Source organism: Mesocricetus auratus, unplaced genomic scaffold (genome assembly GCF_017639785.1).
Source record: "Mesocricetus auratus isolate SY011 unplaced genomic scaffold, BCM_Maur_2.0 Super-Scaffold_6730, whole genome shotgun sequence".
Taxonomy (NCBI): Eukaryota; Metazoa; Chordata; class Mammalia; order Rodentia; family Cricetidae; genus Mesocricetus; species Mesocricetus auratus.
In genome coordinates, this window is record NW_024429184.1 from 10,380,646 (window position 1) to 10,400,710 (window position 20,065).

At 38.7% G+C, this 20,065-nt stretch overlaps 1 protein-coding gene across 3 annotated transcripts in view; it reads right to left on the reverse strand.

Annotated features, from left to right (window-relative positions):
* The window catches only part of Plppr1 (phospholipid phosphatase related 1), a 268,437-nt gene that overhangs the window by 120,067 nt on the left and 128,305 nt on the right, over positions 1-20,065 (reverse strand). For all 3 annotated transcript variants that reach the window (XM_005078715.4, XM_021232288.2, XM_040738448.1), the window contains one exon: positions 18,616-18,723. In XM_005078715.4, coding sequence (XP_005078772.1) covers positions 18,616-18,678 — 63 coding nt within the window. In that variant the 5' untranslated portion in view covers positions 18,679-18,723. The remainder of the gene's footprint in view (positions 1-18,615; positions 18,724-20,065) is intronic.

A 20,065-nucleotide genomic window follows, 5' to 3' on the forward strand; every position in this document is an offset into this window, starting at 1 on the left:
TGCTGCATACAAGAAACACATCTTAACTTCAAAGACAGACATTACCTCAGAGTTAAGTGTTGGGAAAAGATTTTCCAATCAAATGGACCCAAAGTACAAACTGGTGTAGCAAACCTAATATGTAACAAAATAGATTTCAAACTAAAAACAACAAAAGATATGAAGAACGTCATTTCATATTCATCACAGGAAATACCTATCAGGATGAAGTCTCAATTCTGAACATCTATGCCCCAAACATGAACGCACATTCGTAAAAGGAACATTACTAAACTTCAAATCACACATAAAACCTCACACATTTATAGTGGGAGACTTCAACACCCAATTCTCACCACTAGACAGGACAGAAACTTAACAAAGAAACAAAGGAACTAACAGAAGTTATGACCCAATGGGGATTAACAGATTATAGAACATTTCATCCAAACACAAAAGACTGTACCTTCTTCTCAGTGACACATGGAACCTGCTCTTAAATCCACCACATACTTGGCAGCATAGCAAACCTCAACAGATACAAAAAAATTTTAATAACCCAGGTTATCAGATAATCTGGCTTACAGTTAGAATTCAGCAACAACACAAGTTGCAGAAACCCTACAAACTCATGGAAATTGATCAAAGCTCAATTGCACCATTGCTGTGTCAAGGAAGAAATAAAAAAAGAAATTAAAGACTTTCTAGAATTCAATGAGTATGAAGACACAACATACCCAAACTTAAGGAACACTTTGAAAGCAGTGCTAAGAGGAAAGCTCACAGCACTAAGTGCCCACATGAAGAAACTGGAGAATAGTCACACTAGAGAATTAACAGCACAACTGAAAGTTTTAGAACAAAAAGGAGCAAACACCCCAGAGGAGGAGACACCAGGAAATAATCAAACTGAGGGCTGAAATCAATCAAGTAGAAACAAGGAAAACAATACAAAGAATCAATGTAGCAATGATTTGGTTCTTAGAGAAAAATCAACAAGATAGACAAACCTTTATCCAAACTAACCAAAAAAAAGAGAGAGAGGGAACATGGAAATTAACAAAATCAGAAATGAAATGGGGGCCTTAACAACAGACACTTGGGAAATCCAGAGAATCTTCAGTTCATACTTTGAAAATCTGTACTTCACAAAATTCTAAATTTAAAGGAAATGGACAATTTTATGGATAGATATCACTTACTGAAATTAAATCAAGATCAGACAAGCAATTTAAATAGACCTATAACCCCTAACAAAATAGAAGCAGACATCTAATGTCTCCCAACCAAAAAAAAAAAGTTCAGGACCAGATGGTTTCAGTGTAGAATTCCATGGAATATTCAAAGAAGAGATAATACCAATCCTCCTCAAATTGTTCCACAAAATAGAAGCAGGAAGTTCATTGCCAAACTCTTTTTACAAGGCTACAATTACCTTGATATCCAATTCACACAGAGACACAACTAAGAAAGAGAACTGCAGACCAATATCCCTCATGAACATTGATGCAGAAATAGTAAAATATGGGCAAATCAAATCCAAGAACATATCAGAGAAATAATCCACCATGATCAAGTAGGCTTCATCCCAGGGATGCAGGTATGGCTCACATACAAAAATCTATCAATGTAATCCACAATATAAACAAACTGCGAATAAAAAAACCACATGATCATCTCACTAGATGCTGAAAAAGCCTTTGATAAAATCCAACACTCCTTCATGATAAAAATACTAGAGAGGTCAGGAATAACAAAAACATATCTAAACATAATAAAAGCAATATACAGCAAACTGACAGCCAACATCAAACTAAATAGAGAGAAACACAATGTGATTCCTCTAAAATCAGGAACAAGACAAGACTGTCCATTCTCTTGATATCTAGTCAATATTCTACTTGAAATTCTAGCTAGAACAATAAGACAACAAAAGGAGATAAAGGGGATACAAATTGGAAAGGAAGAAGTCAAAATTTCCCTATTTGTAGATGATATGATAGTTTACATAGGTTATTTGAAATGCTCTACCAGGGAACTCCTATAGCTGATAAACACCTTCAGCAAAGTGGCAGGATACAAGATTAACTCAAAAATCAATAGCCCTAGTATATACAGATGATGAATGGGCTGAGAAAGAAATCAGAGAAATATCACCCTTTACAATTGCCACAAACAACATAAAATATCTAACCAAACAAGTGAAAGACCTGTATGGTAAGAACTTTGAGTCTTTAAGGAAAGAAATTTAAGAATATAACAGAAAATGAAAAGATCTCCTAAGCTCTTGGATAGGTAGTATCAATGTAGTAAAAATGGCAATCTTGCCTAATGCAACATGCATATTCAATGAAATCCCCATCAAAATACCAGCACAATTCTTCAAAGACCTTGAAAGAACTATAATCAACTTCATATGAAAAAAACATGCAGGATATCCAATACAACCCTATACAATAAAGGAGGTTTTGGAGGCATCACCATCCCCGACTTCAAACTCTATTATAGAGCTATAGTCCTGGAACCAGCTTGGTATTGACACAAAAATATACAAGTAGACCAATGGAATCCATTTGAAACCCCTGATATTAATCCACACACCTACAAACACCTTATTTTTGACAAAGGAAGCTAAAATTATAAAATGGAAAAAATAAAACATGTTCAACAAATGGTGCTGGGATAACAGGATGCTGGCATGTAGAAGACTGCAGATATATCCATATCTAATGTCATGCACAAAAACTTAAGTCCAAATGGATAAAAGACTTCAACATAAACCAAGCAACACTGTACTTCTTGTAAGAGAAGTTGGAAGTACCCTGGAACGAATTGGTACATGAGACTGCTTACTGAACATAATACCAGTAGCAGAGACACTCAGATTGACAATTAATAAATGGGACTTCATGATACTGAGAAGCTTCTGCAAGGCAAAAGACACAGTCAAGAAGACAAAAAGACAGCCCACAGAATATTAAAAGATATTCACTAACTCCACATCTGACAGAGGGCTGATCTCCAAAATTTACAAAGAATCCAATAAGCTAGTCTCCAAAACACCAAATAATCCAGTTAAAAAATGGGGTACAGAACTAAATAGAGAATTCTTAACATAGAACTCTAAAATGGCTGATAGACACTTAAGAAAGTGCTCTACACCCTTAGCTATCAGGGAAATGCAAATCAAAACAACTCTGAGATGCCATCTCACTCCTGTCAGAATGGCTATAATCAAAAACACCAGTTTATGTTAGAGAGGATATGTTGAAAGGGGAACACTCCACCACTGCTGGTGGGAGTGCCAACTTGTACAGGCACTTTGGAAATCAAGAAGGAGATTCCTCAGGAAAATGAAAATCAGTCCACTTCAAGATCCAGCAATTCCACACTTAGGCATATACCCCAAAGATCCATTCCTACAACAAGGACATCTGTTCCACTATGTTCATAGCAGCATTATTTGTAATAGCCAGAACCTGAAAGCAACCTAGATGCCTCTCAACTGAAGAATGGATAGAGAAAATATGGTACATTTACACGATGGAGTACAACTCAGCAGAAAAAAAAAAAACAATAGAATCTTGCAATTTGAAGGCAAATGAATGGCACTAGAAGAAACCATCCTGAGTGAGGTAACCCAGTTACAAAAAGACAAACATGTTATGTACTCACTCATATATGGATTTTAGACATAGAGAAAATGATTACAAGCCTATAATCCATACCTCCAGAGAAGTTAGAAAACAAGGAGGACCCTAAGAGAGACACACAGTATCCCTTATAGAAGGGGAAAGGGAAAAGATCTCCGAGCAAATTGGGAGCCTGGGGGAAGGGGAGAGGGCGCTAAGAGAAAGAAAAGGGGAGAAAAGGAGGAAAGAGGAGGGCATGAGGGAGCAGGAAGGTTGAGCTGGGGGAAGAACAGAGGAGAGCAAGATAAGAGATACCATAATAGAATAAGCCATTACAGGTTTAAAAAGAAATCTGGCCCTAGGAAATGTCCAGAGATCTACAAGGATGACACCAACTAGCAATCTAAGCAATAGTGGAGAGGCTACCTTAAATACCCTTCCCCTATAAAGAGATTGGTGACTACCTTATGTGCCATCCTAGAGCCTTCATCCAATAGTTGATAGAAGCAGAAATCAAACACCTACAGCTAAACACTGAACTGAACTCCTGGAATCCAGTTGTAGAGAAGGAGGAGTGATGTACAGAAGTAACTGACATGAACAAGGGGGAGCTCATGGACCCCAGACTGAGAGCTGGGAAACCAGCATAGGACCTATCCAGACCCCTGAACATAAGTGTCAGTGAGGAGGCCTTAGCACTCTTTGAGGTTTCTGGTAGTGGATCGATACCTATCCCTAGCAAAAGAATGGACTTTCAGAGTCCATTTGTTATAGAGAGATTCTCTCTCAGCCTAGACACACAGGGAGGGCCTAGGGCTTGACCCAAATGATGTGACAGACTTTGAAGATCCCCCATGGAAGGCCTCACCCACCCAGGAGATTAGAAAGGGGATGGGATAGGGAGTCAGTGAGGGGTAGGGGAGGAGGGGAGGGAGAGGAAACTGGGATTGACATGTAAAACAAGCTTGTTCCTAATTTTTTTTAAAAGAAAGATAATCAGCACTTGGGGAGAGATGGTAAAAAGTAAAATTCTTCTACAAGGCCACAGGTTCTCATACGTTCCATGTCACCAAGGAAGTGTAAGTGTTACGTCCTCAAGGATATTCTGGTTTCCCAAAGCCTGCAGCGTCCTTCACAATCAAATTTGTGTCCATCTTGGCAGTCTCCCCATCACTATTCCCCACAAAACCCTCCAAGATGCAGCATTTGAATCTGCCTTCTGCCTTTGAATTACACTGACCTCCCTAGGTCTTGGTTCATGCTAAACTGTCTGATCCTTCTGGAGCCTTCCTTCTAACAGCTTGTTCCTTCACTTGACCTGTGCTCTCCTGCCCTCACCATGTTAAATACATCAAAATAAACCATGCTGTACTTTACATAATTGTTCGTGCTGTGAACATTTTAAATTATTTTTTGTTTGTTTTTCAAGACAGGGTTTCTCTGTGGCTTTGGAGGCTGTCCTGGAACTAGCTCTTGTGGACCAGGCTGGCCTCGAACTCACAGAGATCGTCCTGCCTCTGCCTCCCAAGTGCTGGCATTAAAGACATGTGCCACCACTGCCCGGCTTAAATCAATTTTTTAAAAAGGTTTGTACAGGTACGTATTATATGTTGAGCATATTAGCTACCCCCACACTATTACCCCACCCTTCCATTGGTAACCTCTCTTCCCGGTTTGTCCTCTTTGTTCCTTTAGACAATTGAAATGATTTTTATAATTCTGCTTTTGGAAACTCCACTAACGATTAAGTGTCAATTGATTATAGCAGTTACAAATTTTGTTGTAAGACTAGTTTGTATTTAGCTGTGTGATGCTGGACAAGTTACTTAATCTCTGAATTTATCTTATCTGAAAAAATATTTGGATCAGTGACTTGTTGAGGATGATGAGTTCATGCTTTAATCATTAACGGTAGAAAGGGGGGTTTCTGATACTGTATTTAATATGCACCAGAGTCTGAGTATCACGGTGTGTACCTCAGCCAGAGCTGCCAGTTTAGTTGAAAATGATAATTACATGTATATGTAGGAAATGCAGTTCTAAAACTGAAAATAAGAACAATCATTTCTTTTACATAATGAACAATTGGACATATTAACCTATAATCAAAGAAGAAACTAAAATATTCAAATACACTTTCCTAAACAAGACCAACAAAGGAAGCATGATTATAATTATTTGTAACAGTACCCCCTGGAGCTTGCCATTGGTGAAGACCTCATGGACTATGTTGTAAGAAATCATGTGTTAGGAAGAGCATCACCGCTATCGCTTCTATCAGTTCTTCCCTGAGAGATGATATGTGACTTTGTGGGGTTTTGTAAATATAATTAATTTTCAAATTATAGTAAATGTAACCATTTTTTGTATAAAGAATTTCATCGGGAATTATGTCAGTGATAAAATAATCTTGAAAAGAATTTTTATGACAAAAAGTAATATGAATACATGAAAAATTCACTTTTAATAATAGAGAAAAACAATAACTTTTATGCATTTATTCTGTCATAAGCACATGTGCATATTTGCCAAAATGGCATCAAATTCTAAATCTGCGCCACTCCATCTGCATGAAAGATAATTTAGCTAAAAGTGGAGTATTTAGTGCCAATAATGTGCATAGTGTATCTGAGAGGTTAATAAGGCTTATGGTCCACATAACTCAGTATCTATGGGTGAATCCACATAGCAAAGTTGAGCAAGATGAGACGTGGTGTGTGTGTGTGTGTGTGTGTGTGTGTGTGAGAGAGAGAGAGAGAGAGAGAGAGAGAGAGAGACAGAGACAGAGACAGAGACAGAGAGAGACAGAGACAGACACAAGGGCTGTCTACCTTTCAGTACTGGTCCTCCAACAAATACATTGTTTTATATGACTTATGCCCGTGTCTATGCTAAGGAGGTCAATATGCAGAAATTTAAGACGCCTACAGTGTCCCAGACTAGGTGTAGTGGCCTGAGCCTTCAATCCCAGTACTCAGGAGGCAGAGGCATGTGGGTCTCTGTGAGTTCATGGCCAGCCTGGTCTATATAGAGAGTTCCAGGCCAGCTAGGGAGACATAGGAAGACCCATCTCAAAGAGAGAGAGATGAGAGAGAGAGAGAGAGAGAGAGAGAGAGAGAGAGAGAGAGAGAGAGAGAGAGAGAGAGAGAGAGCCTCTCCTGAGTGCAGACAGAAATCACAGGCATACCTGGAGAGGACTATGGGACTGTTAGAATCCTTTGTTATCAGATGTCAGCAATGGTCAGTGGCAAGTTTTTTCATGATACCATGCTATCAGCCATTCATACTCACAGGCTGACAAAGTCTTGGAAACTCAGATTGCAACCATTCTGAATTCATTCCCCTGCCCAGACATTGAACTATCTAAACTTATTATTTCCTCATAGAATCACCTATTTCCTACAATACAATTTTAATGGATTTCTACTGTTTCACTGTAGGGGTGAGCCCCACAAAGCTATCCGGGATCACCCCAACATTTCACCATATGCTGGACAAGAATCTTCAAATCCAGCCCCGGTGCTTTAATGACAGGACTTTTAATTTTCAGCATTATGGACTACTTTATGATAAAATAATGAATCATCTTGTAGCAAAATCTGCTTATTTTTATGATTGCTTCTGGATGGTAGATTTGTACTTTTGGGTTTGCAGTATATTAAAAAGGTGAATATTCTTATCATCTATTTTTGTGGGCTGAGAAATCTAGTAGATGTATTCAGGACACTGCTTTGGTATAGATTGTTCTGTTTAGACAGCCATCTTTGAGTTGAGAGGCACTTAGCGTCTGAAGGGTATGGTAACAGTCTCCTGATCCAGTTAGAGCTGGAGTCACCTCTTCAGCCTCCTACTTCACGGAAACTTGTTTCTGTTTGAGGAACAAGGGGATTTCCTACACAAATCATTTCACGAATAAAAACTCGACAATACTTTCAGTGTCTTATTGACTGGCACATGGCTGGCTAAACCTGTATTATCTTATTACTGCAGGATTCCCTTTTTTACTGGGAAAAGAATTCTTGAGGATACTGTGATAAACCACTTGGGCTATAAAAGACATTCCTGCTCTCCCCCGTCCAATTGTTTGCATTATGTAATTCCATATTCTCTTGAAGTGGGACAAGGCCACCTGTTTATGGCTCTGGCTAATGAGTTGTTAGTGGGAATGACACACATGACGAAATATATGCTTTAAAGGTCAGTTTTATGAGTCTGCGTGCTTGTTTCCCCTGACCAAACTAATCATGGAGCCACATTCAGATGGAGGCTATTAAAGGTTTGGACTCCAAGAGAATGAGGTGAACAGAGAACTCCTATCAACACACATGGGACTACAGTATAATAAAGTAGCCTAATGCTAGTTAAGACACTAGCATTTAGGCTCAGTGAGTTACAATGGCAGGATATCTATCCCATCCAGGGAGAATCAATAACCTGGGGTCATTGTCTAATGTTCTATACAGTTGTAACTATGTGTGTAATGGTATCTATATATCTCAACAGAGCAAATATAATTGCTCTTAGTATCTTGACACACTAAGAGACAATATGAACTAATGTACATTTACAAAATTATTTACATATTACAAAGCTATATGCACAAAACTTAGCTTGGTAGTGACCTCTGGGGAGGCAAAAAGGAAAATGAGTCTCGGTAAGAAGGAGTAAATGGGAGCTTTGGCAGTATCAGGTAAGTCATTACTGTGATGTTTTAAATCCACACCAAGCAATGTCAAAATGCTGAAATTCTAAAAGCTAAATCGTAAAGACTTTAGTGATTTTATTCTATTACATAGAATGTAATAGGACTTTCCTTTGGGCTGCCAGCTACCACAGAGACTAATTATTAATTATGAAAGTTCAGCTTTAACCTAGACTTGTCCCACTAGCTCTTTCAACTGAAATTAACCTGCTTTTATTAATCTGAATCTTATCATGGGACTTTTTTACCTTTCTTTCATTCTGTATGTCTGACTCCCTCCATGTCTCATTGGTATCTCCTCTGTGCCTCAATTATCTTCTCCTACTTCCTTTGTTCCCCAGAAGTCCAAACTATATCTTCCACCTTGCTATTGGCCATTCAGCTTTTATTTCACCAATCATAGCAAATACATTTTCATACAGTGTACAAATATCCTGCAAGAGTAGAATCTAGTTTAAGTCCCTCAAAATACATTTTAAAAACAATGTCATTTCAGGACCAATGGCTCAGTGGTTAAGAGTACTTGTACCCTTGCTCAGATCTCAGCACCCACATGGCAGCTTACAATTGTCTATAATCCCAGTTCCACAGGATTTGATGCCATCTTTTAATCTCTGTGGGTACCAAACTTGTATGCGGTGTACAGACATGCATGCAGGGTAAACATGCATACACATAAAAATAAAAATAAGCAAATCTTTTTAGAAGGAATGTCATTTAATACCAATAATAGTTTAAAGTGTTTCCTGAGTCTCATCAGTCAACATAAATTTCCATTAAACCAAACGCTTTTCCCAAGAGCTCTAGGTAGTTTAAATCTATCTGTATAAAAATATATGTGTTGTTGAGGCTCTTCAAGGAAGATAGATTCCAGGAAAGAAATCCACATTCTGACCCCTGAAGACATCAGCAAGGAATCCTGTCTCTAGTTCTCTGCTGGAGAAAATCCACCTATTAAGTGATGTACATATACACACAGAAAAAGTGAAGAATAGTTCATACTGTAAAACTCCCAACTTCAATACCAGTAGTGGGTTGCCTTGGGCAAGTCTATTGGCTTCTCTGTACTTCACAGTTTTCATCTGAAACTTAAAATATAAAGGACAAATTGCTGTTACATAGGATCAAATTTTTCCTACTGATGTTTTTAAACATGCAGTTTTAAAGTAGTATCAGACTTTCAAATATCATATATTTGATGATAGAATACCAGTATTTGTTGATTTGAAGGAGAAGATGTCTGAGGGAATTGTTTGTTTTATTAACACATTGGAAAGAGCACAGCCATGCTTATTCTGTTCATTTCTTCATTCCCCAGCCTCCTCTACATAACTTGTGAGGTTGTAGACATTATTTTATACTTTGTAGAAACATGTACTTCTCCCCAAGAACTCACCTCTGAGGAAACCAGGAAGAGAAGATGGCAAAGTGATGTAGAAAATCAGGGGGACAGACTCCCCATCCCAGACTTTAATTTCAGATCAAATTAACTAGCTAGCTCCAAGTCTGTTTCCTCATCTCATGGTCCCTTGGCATCAAGACAAGATTGTCTTATTAGTCTCAGTTGTCTTACTTTGTGAGAACATATTTTAAACAGGACCTGTAACACTGAACATCCTGCTTCTAGAAACTCAATGCTGAAGAGCAGACCGCAAAGGAGATCTGAAGACAAGGATGCCAATCTGTGTTTAATACTAGTCTGGGGACTTTGGTACTTGGAAAAATAGACAACTAAATATTGATTGCATTGAAAACACCATTCAAATGATGTTTAGACATGAAAACACAGGCAAAAAGTATTTTGTCATTCATAATTGCCATTTAATTTGAAAGTCACATGTTTTATTGTTCTATTATCTAGTTAATCCTTGAAATTTTTTCCTAAAACCACTTCCTCCCTGAAAGTTCATATATCAGGAGATTAAACTATCCAGAGGCTGTCTCTTCTGTCAGTGTTTGGGGTTCTTGTGTGTTCATGTGTCTGTTCATGTGTGTGTGTGTGTGTGTGTGTGTGTGTGTGTGCACGTGTGTGTGCACACGTGTGCTCTCAGACACACACACACACACGCATGCAGGTACACAAAAGTGCAAGTGTGTAGTTGGTTTTCTTTCATCTTTGTGTCGGCACTGTTACTTTAAAATTATTCTTGACAAGTATGTATTTCATGGCAAGAATGCTCAGGTGCCTTACCTCATTCATTTTTCAGAACCTCCCATGATGCAGTTCTCGTTCTTATTTAACAAAGTAGTTGAAGTCTTAAAGGACAAAATCAATTTTCTGCTGGCAACAATGATAGATCCAGGACTCGAGGCAAAAAAAAAATCTCCAAAACCCTTCTCTATCTCCTAACTCCCTCTCCTCTCCCCCCGTGCTCCCAATTTGCTCAGGAGACCATGTTTGTCTCTCTCTTAGGGTCCTCCTTGTTTCCTAGCTTCTCTGGTAGTGTGGATTGTAGGCTGGTAATGCTTTGCTCTATGTCTAAAATCCATATCCATATATGAGTGAGAACATACCATGTTTGCCTTTTTGTGACTGGGTTACCTCACTCAGGATGGTTCCTTCTAGTGTCATCCATTTGCTTGCAGTTTTCAAGATTTCATTGTTCTTTCCCTACTGAGTAATAATTCATTGTATAAATGTGCCACATTTTCTCCATCCATTCTTCAGTCGAGGGGCATCTAGGTTGCTTCCAGGTTCTGGCTATTACAAATAATGCTGCTATGAACATAGTTGAACAGATGTCCTTGTTGTATGAATAGGTATATGCTTAAGAGTGGAATTGCTGGATCTTGAGGTAGACTGATTCCCATTTTCTTGAGGAATCTCCATACTGATTTCCAAAGTGGCTGTACGAGTTTGCACTCCCACCAGCAGTGGAGGAGTGTTCCCCTCTCTCCACATCCTCTACAACATAAACTGTCCTTGGTGTTTTTGATTTTATCCATTCTGACAGGAGCAAGATGGTATCTCAGAATTGTTTTGATTTGCATTTTCCTGATGGCTAAGGATGTTGAGCACTTTCTTAAGTGCCTTTCAGCCAGGTTAGATTGCGCTATTGAGATTGGTGAAGATCTTTTCTCATTCTGTGACCTGTCATTTTGTCTTGTTGAGTGTGTCCTTTGCCTTACAGAAACTTCTGATTTTCAGGAGTTTCCATTTATTAATTGTTGATCTCAGTGTCTGTGCTACTGGTGTTATGTTCAGGAAGTGGTCTCCTGTACCAATTTGTTCAATGGTAGCTCCCACTTTCTCTTCTAAAAGGTTCAGTGTGGCCCGATTTATGTTAAGTTATTTGATCCATTTGGACTTAAGTTTTATGCATGGCAATAGATATGAATCTATCTTTGAGGAGCCAAGAGGAGGACATGAGGGAGAAGGAAGATTGAGTCAGGGAAAGAATAGAGGAGAGCAAGAAAAGAGATACCATAATAGAGGGAGCCCAACAGGTTTAAAGAGAAACCTAGCACCAGGGAAATGTCCAGATATCCACAAGGATGACTCCAACTAAGAATCTAAGCAATAGTGGAGAGGCTACCTTAAATACCCTTCCCCTATAATGAGATTGATCACTACCTTATATGCCATCCTAGAGACTTTAGCAAGTAGTTGATGGAAGCAGAAGCAGAGATTCACAGCTAAGTACTGAGCCAAACTCCTAGAATCAAGCTGTGGAAAGAGATGAGTGATGAGCAAAGAGGTCAAGACCAGGCTGAGGAAACCCACAGAAATAGCTGGCCTGAATAAGAGGAAGCTCATGGTCCCCAGACTGACAGCTGGGAAACCATCATAGGACTGAACCAGGCCTCCTGAATGTAGGTGTCAGTTAGGAGGCCTAGGCAGTCTATGGAGCCTCTGGTAGTAGAATAGCATTTATTCCTAGCATACAAATGGGCTTTGGAAGTTCATTCCACATAGAGGGATACTCTCTCAGCCTAGACACACAGGGAATGGCCTATGTCTTGCCCCAAATGATGAGACAGACTTTGATGATCCCACATGGAAGGCCTCACCCTCCCTGGGGAGCAGAAGGGGGATGGGATGGGGGAGTTGGTGTGGGGCTTGGGAGGATGAGAGGGAACTGGGATTGACACGTAAAATAATATTGTTTCTAATTTAAATAAAAACAACTCCATAACAACTTAAGTTTTTCCATTATACTGCAGATGATGGTAAGATTTTAATGCTTCCCTGTAAGCCAGAACCAGCAAGGTTTTTTAAAAATTGGAGACGAAATTTCAATATGATTTTGGTACAAAACACTAAAAGAGTAAAAAGTGAATCTCAGACACAAATAGTTAACAGGGCTAAATCTAAGTAGCTGCAATCACAGGCTAAAAAGGCTGGCGAGGCGGCATTCTTCTTTCATAAACCAGGACCATTAAGACAATGGGAGTGTTGACAGCACTCGATGTCCAAAAATGATGTTGGGCTCTTTCTCTTTTGCCCTGGAGAAAGATACCCAGAATCATTAAGTTCTGGCTGAACATCATGTTCTTTATCCCCAGGACGTGGTTCATCATTATCACCCAGGAGACTGGGTTCAGTCTGAGAAAAATGAATTGCAAAACACAGGCAATAAAAGTTGCGAGTACAATCAATTATCAAAATGAAAAAAGAAACCTGCCAGTTGCATACATGTCAATCCTTGACTGCATTCATTATATAAAGGTTTCTAGCCCACAGTATTACCTTCAGAGGAAGCACGACTCCATATAGAGTTCTGGTCTCAGCACAAATATATTTTAAATAATGTTGGTGGTGTGATTCATTTGCAATTTTAAAGAGAACATGCTAGGATTGTCCTTAGAGGAATCTACTTACATGTGGAGAAATTTGTCCAAAACTATCCTTTTACTGCTAAACATTTTGAAAAAAATAATACATCTGTTTTGTCAGGGAGCACAGGACACCAATTTGAGGTTCTTTCCTTAGGGAAATGATCTTTTACAGATTCTCAAGTATGGAATGTGGTGCTGAAATAACATAAAGAAAGAAAGTAGGATGCAGAAAGGGAGGTATGAAAGAGAACACGATGAGTAGGAATTTGGACACGGAAAGACTCCTGACTCCTCTGTCACTATTGAAGTTTTTTATGTGTTATGTTCTAAGTCCTGTGCCTTGACTCCCAAAAAATATTATTGACTATAAGGCACAGAAACAAAGCTGAGGAAGTCTATGCCTCCTGTTAAAAGGGAGGTTCTCACTCCTCCTCCATATTTCTTCTGTAGCGTTTGTCCAGTCCAGCATTTGCTACTTTTTTGCTTAATGTGCGTAATTAGATCAGCAAAACCTAAAGTGTATTGAATCCACTATAATGAACAAAAGGTATCTCTCATCCTCTCCCTGTATCACACAGTCATTAAATCAAGGCTGAGAAATGTTGGCATGCCAATGCATTTTGTAAGATCCAAAGTTACAGAAGGAGCCTAGGTACATGCTAAAAAAAAAGAGCAAACTCGGGAACTCTTGTCTTTTTCTCCTTCTCAGTGGAGTCCATGTGTGTCCCTCTAAGAGTCCTCCTTGTTTGCTAGATTCCCTGGGGTTGTGGATTGTAGGCTAGATATCATTTGCTCTATGTCTAATATATACTTATGAGTGAATACATACCATGTTTTTCTTTCTGTGTCTGGGTTACCTCACTCAGAATGGTTTCTTATAGTTCTTCTAAGCATCTAAGTCCCTCCCCTATAATGAGATTGATGACTACCTTAAATGTCATCATAGAACCTTCATCCAGTAGCAGATAGAAGCAGAAGCAGAGATTCACAGCTAAGTACTGAGCCAAACTCGTGAAATCCCGTTGTAGAGAGACAGGAGTGATGAGCAAAAGTGTCAAGACCAGGCTGAGGAAACCCACAGAAACAGCTGACCTGAACAAGGGGGAGCTCATGGACCCCAGCCCGATAGCTGGGAAACCAGTATAGGACTGAACCAGGCCCCCTAAATGTGGGTGTCAGTTAGGAGGCCTGGTCAGTCTATGGGGCCTATGGTAGGGGAACCAGTATTTATCCCTAGCACATGAATAGACTTTAGGAGCCCATTACTTATGGAGGGATACTCTCTCAGCCTAGATACACAGGGGAGGGCCTAAGTCCCACCCCAAATGATGTGACAGATTTTCATGATCCCCCCATGAGAGATCTCACCCTCCCTGAGGAATGGGTAGGGTTTAGGATGAGGAGATAATGGGGGGAAATATAGAAAGTTAGGATACATCAGAAAGTTATTACAGTGAAAAGAAAATAGAACTCTACTTGAGTGCTCATGTTGTTGGGGGCATGTACAAACATCTGTACACCCATAGAGGGTATTCATGGGCATATGAAAGAAATTATTTCAGTCCACTCTAACTTAGTGATCCAGTGACGTTACAGGAGTTACTTATGGGTGATGTGAAGGCAGATAAATCACTGAAAATCCCATTCAGGTATGGAAGATGACTCATGAATGCTATATCTTTGAGGTTCCCTGCATGATCTATATCAGCAAGCAGGGCAGTCTTCTCAGAAATTGTTTTACTGCTTTTATAATCTTGGGGAGGAATCTTGTGAACCTTGTTAAGTTTCAAGTACTTCCTAAGCCTTGTAAGTTTTCTTTCTTTCTTGAGTCTTATGAGCCTTTCTCCTCCCCCCAGAAGGGTACACTTCAGCCAGAATGATTTAGCTATGTATCATTCATATTGAAAATGCAAAACAAATCATAGTAGAAATTCAAACTTAAAAACTGAAGCACACCTAGAAAAGAGGGGTGAAACTGCAATCAACTGAAAAGAAAAAATCGAATCATTTTCCTGTATTTCTTCCAGGCACTGCAACAAGAGGATTAGAGGATGGTATAGCCCAAAATAACTAGAATGAAATATCAGTTGCATAGACGACTGCTGGTTTTTAATTAGGAAAGACTTTAAACACAAGAAAACAAATCCTTAAACCCATTATCAAGAATAAATCATGAAATTTTGCCTTAATTGCTTCAAATGTTTTGGAGGGATTTTGTTGTTATGTTTTTGTTTTTGTTTTTCCCCAAGGAAAGTAAAATGCTGCAGGTAATCCCAAAGTCCTATAACATATATAATATGATTCATGTATATCTTTTATTTTAAATACAATGTTAATTAAAATTTAATTCCTTTCCCTACTTTCAGTCCCTCCAATTCCTTCCATGCACTCCATTCTCAAATTAATAGTCTCTTCTTCCATTATTATTATTGTTACACACACAGGCACATGTGCATATGCGTACAAATATATAAGTACAACTTGATGAGACCATTTTGTGGTTAGTGTATGAATTGTCTCAGGCTAACCACGTTGTATTGAACAACCAGTTCACCCCGGAGAGAGACTAACTCTTCGTCTCTGTAGTACATTGCTTTTCAAGACAAAGAACAATTCTTCTGATTAAGGCTAAGGGTAGCATTTATCTGATCAGGCTGGTCCAACCCACAGAGGCAGCTGACCTAAATAAGGGGGAACACATGGACCCCAATTTGATGACCGAGGGGCCAGCATGGGACTGATTCAGACACTCTCCCACAGAACCTGGGTGACAGAGAGGAGGCCTTGGTAATCTGTGGGACCTTGGAGAGTAGAGCAATATTTATTCATGGCATACAGATGGACTCTGGGATCCCCTACCACATGGAGGGATGCTCTCTTAGCCTGGAAACATGGGGAAGAAACTTGGCCCTTCCCGGGATGATGTGACAGACTCTGAAAATCCCTCATGGAAGCCCTTGCCTTCCCTGGGAAGCAGAGGGGGAATGGAGTGGGGATAAAGGGTTGGGAGGATTGGGGGATGGGGGAGGAGAGGAGGGACAGGGAACTGAGAGTGACATGTGTAAAAAGTTAAATAAAATATATGAAAAAAATAGATGAGACCATGGAAGACAGCTTCAGGCTCACTTTCTTTTTCTTACTTTTTAATTAAGTTCTATTTTGCGTCCATCCCCAACCTATTCTGAAGAGATGTTGATGATATGTCTTGAACTCTATTACAAAACAAGAATGACAATACTGCAAGAAAAAGAATAAACTGTCCTCTCACAGGTTCCCAAACTCATGTTTATTTCAACATCAAGGTGAGTGACATAAGGATTAATTAATCTCTCTATCTTCTGCTCCACCCGCCAAGCTCATCATTCACACATTAGAGAGCTAAGGACCACCAGAAAGAACAGTTTCTAGAATTAAATTATTCCCTACTTCAATGCTTGGTTCCTGCTTGATCCAGGTGGGCATCTAAAATAAAAGTGTGCTGGAAAGATATAGATGATGACAAGTTACTTATTACCTAGCATTCTCTACAATACTATGAGTTTTATTTTTCTTATAACAAAAAAGAGACACTTAGAAAGGAAATGACATTCTCTTTACATTCCCTTGCTATCTGTTACATTTTCAATAAGAGGAGGAGGAGGATAAAGAGGAAGAAGATGATGATGATATGATGATGATGAAGATGAAGTAGAGCCCACCATCCACATGTGTTGTTACTATCTGACTGATGTCCATGGCATTGTGAAGCAAGTTAGGCATTATGTGCATGTTATAAAGATGAGTTCTTTGTTTATGCTTCCAGAATTTTAGCTTAATTAATTCTATACACACTTTGACTTTCTCGCTTAATAGGTCCTGCAATGCAAGCAAGCTGCTTCACAGATATCAACCAGAGAATCAACTGGCAGCTAATACTAAGCTGCCCCCACATGACCACCAGATAAAACACACAGATCAAAACAGCTTTAAACTTAAAAAGTCACTATGATTCATAGGCTGCATATGAAAACATTACTATGTAGGTATGGCCATACTTGTCCTTAATGGTATTCACAAGGCTAAAGCTGGAGGATTGCCATGAAGAAGGGAGATTCTGTGTACAAAACAAAACAAAAGCAGACAAACTAAAGGAAAACCCCGTCACAGTTACTGAAAGTCTGTACTTGCTATGACAGGTAGTAGTTTAGCCTAACAAAGTGCCTGTTTTCATAGATAATAAATAGATCAGCTGTGGGAACCCACAGAATTGATTCTGTTCAATATTGACTTAAGGTCATAGACTTTAAACCCACTCTTGCTCTTTCAAGCTTAAACAACAGGATGTCTGCCCTAAGGTATGGCTACTGTAGGATTTGTGACCTAAGATGTGGTCACTGGATGCCTTGTCTAAACAACAGAATACTTAGTTCAGGGAATGGTTACTTGGTGCTCCAGGTATTGAAGAGGTGATTACATCCTTGTTCCTTGTATCATTGATAAGGAAGTCTTTTACCACTGCCCCCACGTTTTAGATTTTTGTATATAAGAACATTGAGGAATAAACTTGGGGTGGATCACAGTATTCACTGTATGCCCTCCCAACTCTGTCTTCTGTCTTTAGTCTGATTCTTTTCTCGATCTGCACTCCCCTTCTCAGATGTGACCTGGACTAGTCAGCTGGACTGGACAATCAACACACATTACCCTCAGTCAATCAAAAAGATGCCACAACACAGAAATGCTACAGCCAGGCTTTAGAATGGTGCAACTATCTGCACAGTTATCCAGACTGGATACTCAGACAATTTTAAGCTATTTACAGTTCACAATTTAAGCCTTATATTTATGATAAAAATCATCCCTTAGATGATCTATCTTAAGAAGACTGAAACAATAAATAATGTGATTTGCAAATCAACATTTTATTCACAGATAACTTGAGGAATAGACTTTTGGCCATAAGATCCCCAACTTGCCCAAACGTCAGTATCTTTGTCTCCTCCATAGCAAATACTCCATCGAGGAAAGGGCTATAAGGAAAGACATTGGAAGCTAGGCAAACAGATGCAGGAGAAACAGCGAAGCAGCTCACAGAGACGCACTATAGAAAGACAAGCTTTCCTAACATCAAATGGGAAAATGCCTAATGGAAATGGTCAATTCTATTGTTTCCATCCATGGTTTTCAGAGGCAAAAGAACACAAGCTAGCAACATTGGTAAACTGACTGTCTTATTGAATTTCCGGAAAAGGATATTGATTTTTAAAGGAGAATTTAATTAAAGGCCTGAATTCACTTTCATAGCTAATATATTCACAGCACCATTGAAAATAAAAGAAACAGAATAAGAGAAGTACTCTGCAGAAGACACAGTTTCAAAACCTTATTTATGGCCTCTTATTTAATAAACATTGCTTTTTATTCTCTATTTGTGCCATCAAAGTTTGACCCATTCATGAGATTAAATAATTTCATAAGAGAATACATGTCTTGGGATTGAAATTTGCTTTTGCAACTTGTTCATAGCTTTAAAAATATACTTACCTCGACAAATATAAAACACGGGATGATGGAGTAACTGCGTTGAGTGTTGTTTCCTACAGCCATTTCTCAAACCATGTAGTGAGACTGTACTGTCTGAAACTGTCCAGGCTGAAATGGAAATACATTGCAAGGCATAAGAACTGTGTGTTGAGAAGTTCCTTAGGTGTGTACACAAAAGTGCCAGCCACCCTCTACAAGGGCAGGCTGAGTACAAACAAGGCAAAATACTGATCTACAACACAACTGAGCTAAACTACTAACCAAATTTATACCAGCTAAGAATAGTCATAGGGGAAAATTGATCAGGTATGGACTTCTTATGCACACGGCTTAACAAAGAAGATTCTTACTGGGGCACCACACTGTTTCTTAACCTAGTCGACTGCTGTCATGCCACAAAACACAGCTTCTGGTATAAAACATTTATTGTCATCCTGCCAGGAACACTCTACCTGTGTCTAATTCTGGTTTACAACCTTGTTTGTTCTGTCTGTTGACCTCTGCCCTTTCCTCTCCACTTGGGCCCAATATCTACATAGACACCAATCTTTCCCTTTTTACCTCAATTGTAATTATTTGCCCTTGCTCTTGCCATTAACTACTTTGGGTTAATACATCACTGACTTACCTTTCTGTGTGGCCCCTGACCTGTGTATATGACCCCAACATGAAACATTAAAGCAAGAATCCATCTAAATCTGTCCAAAATAATGCTGCACCTAGGTCATGAAAGGCCTTACCAGGTACTTACTGCTTTTCACTTACTCATTATGACCAACAGTCCTTGGGGACTTTGGTGTGAAGAGTTACATGGGAACTACAGCGCTACCTAAATAAACAACTGAACCTGCTAATGTCTTTATTTTACTATTTTTTCTTTATTAAGTTCTCCTGTACCTTACCACCATACCTGTTTGCAAAGTAAAACTTTAAAATAGTTTTTTCTCATTTTAAGATATCGCATTCTCAATTGTAAATTAATTTTTCTGATCGAATATAATCCATATTCTTTGTAATTTCTATTCATCACAAAATACATTTTTAAGTTTTAGGCAACTTTTAAAAATTTCAATGCTATGAAAGAATATCCTCAATACACCTATTGATTTACTTATCATTCAACTTTGGATTAGAGGTAACTAATATTGTCTTTATTAAGAAAGAGACAGACATATATGTTTTACGCATTGAATTAATAGTCAGGTCTTACTTTGTTCATTTTTACTATCTTCAAGTATCTTAAAATTCTTTACAATTCATTCTTTATAATTCATATCTGATTTTCTGTTGGCATCGACTAGGTATAATGAAGTAAATATGAAAAGTTTAAAAACTGATTGTGTCCAAGTGATAAGGGTTGTCAGGGAAAGCACTTGCATTTTTCTAATAACAAATAACTCTGTTCATCTTTCTATGATCATATTTCTATGTGAGTATCAGGCATTATTAC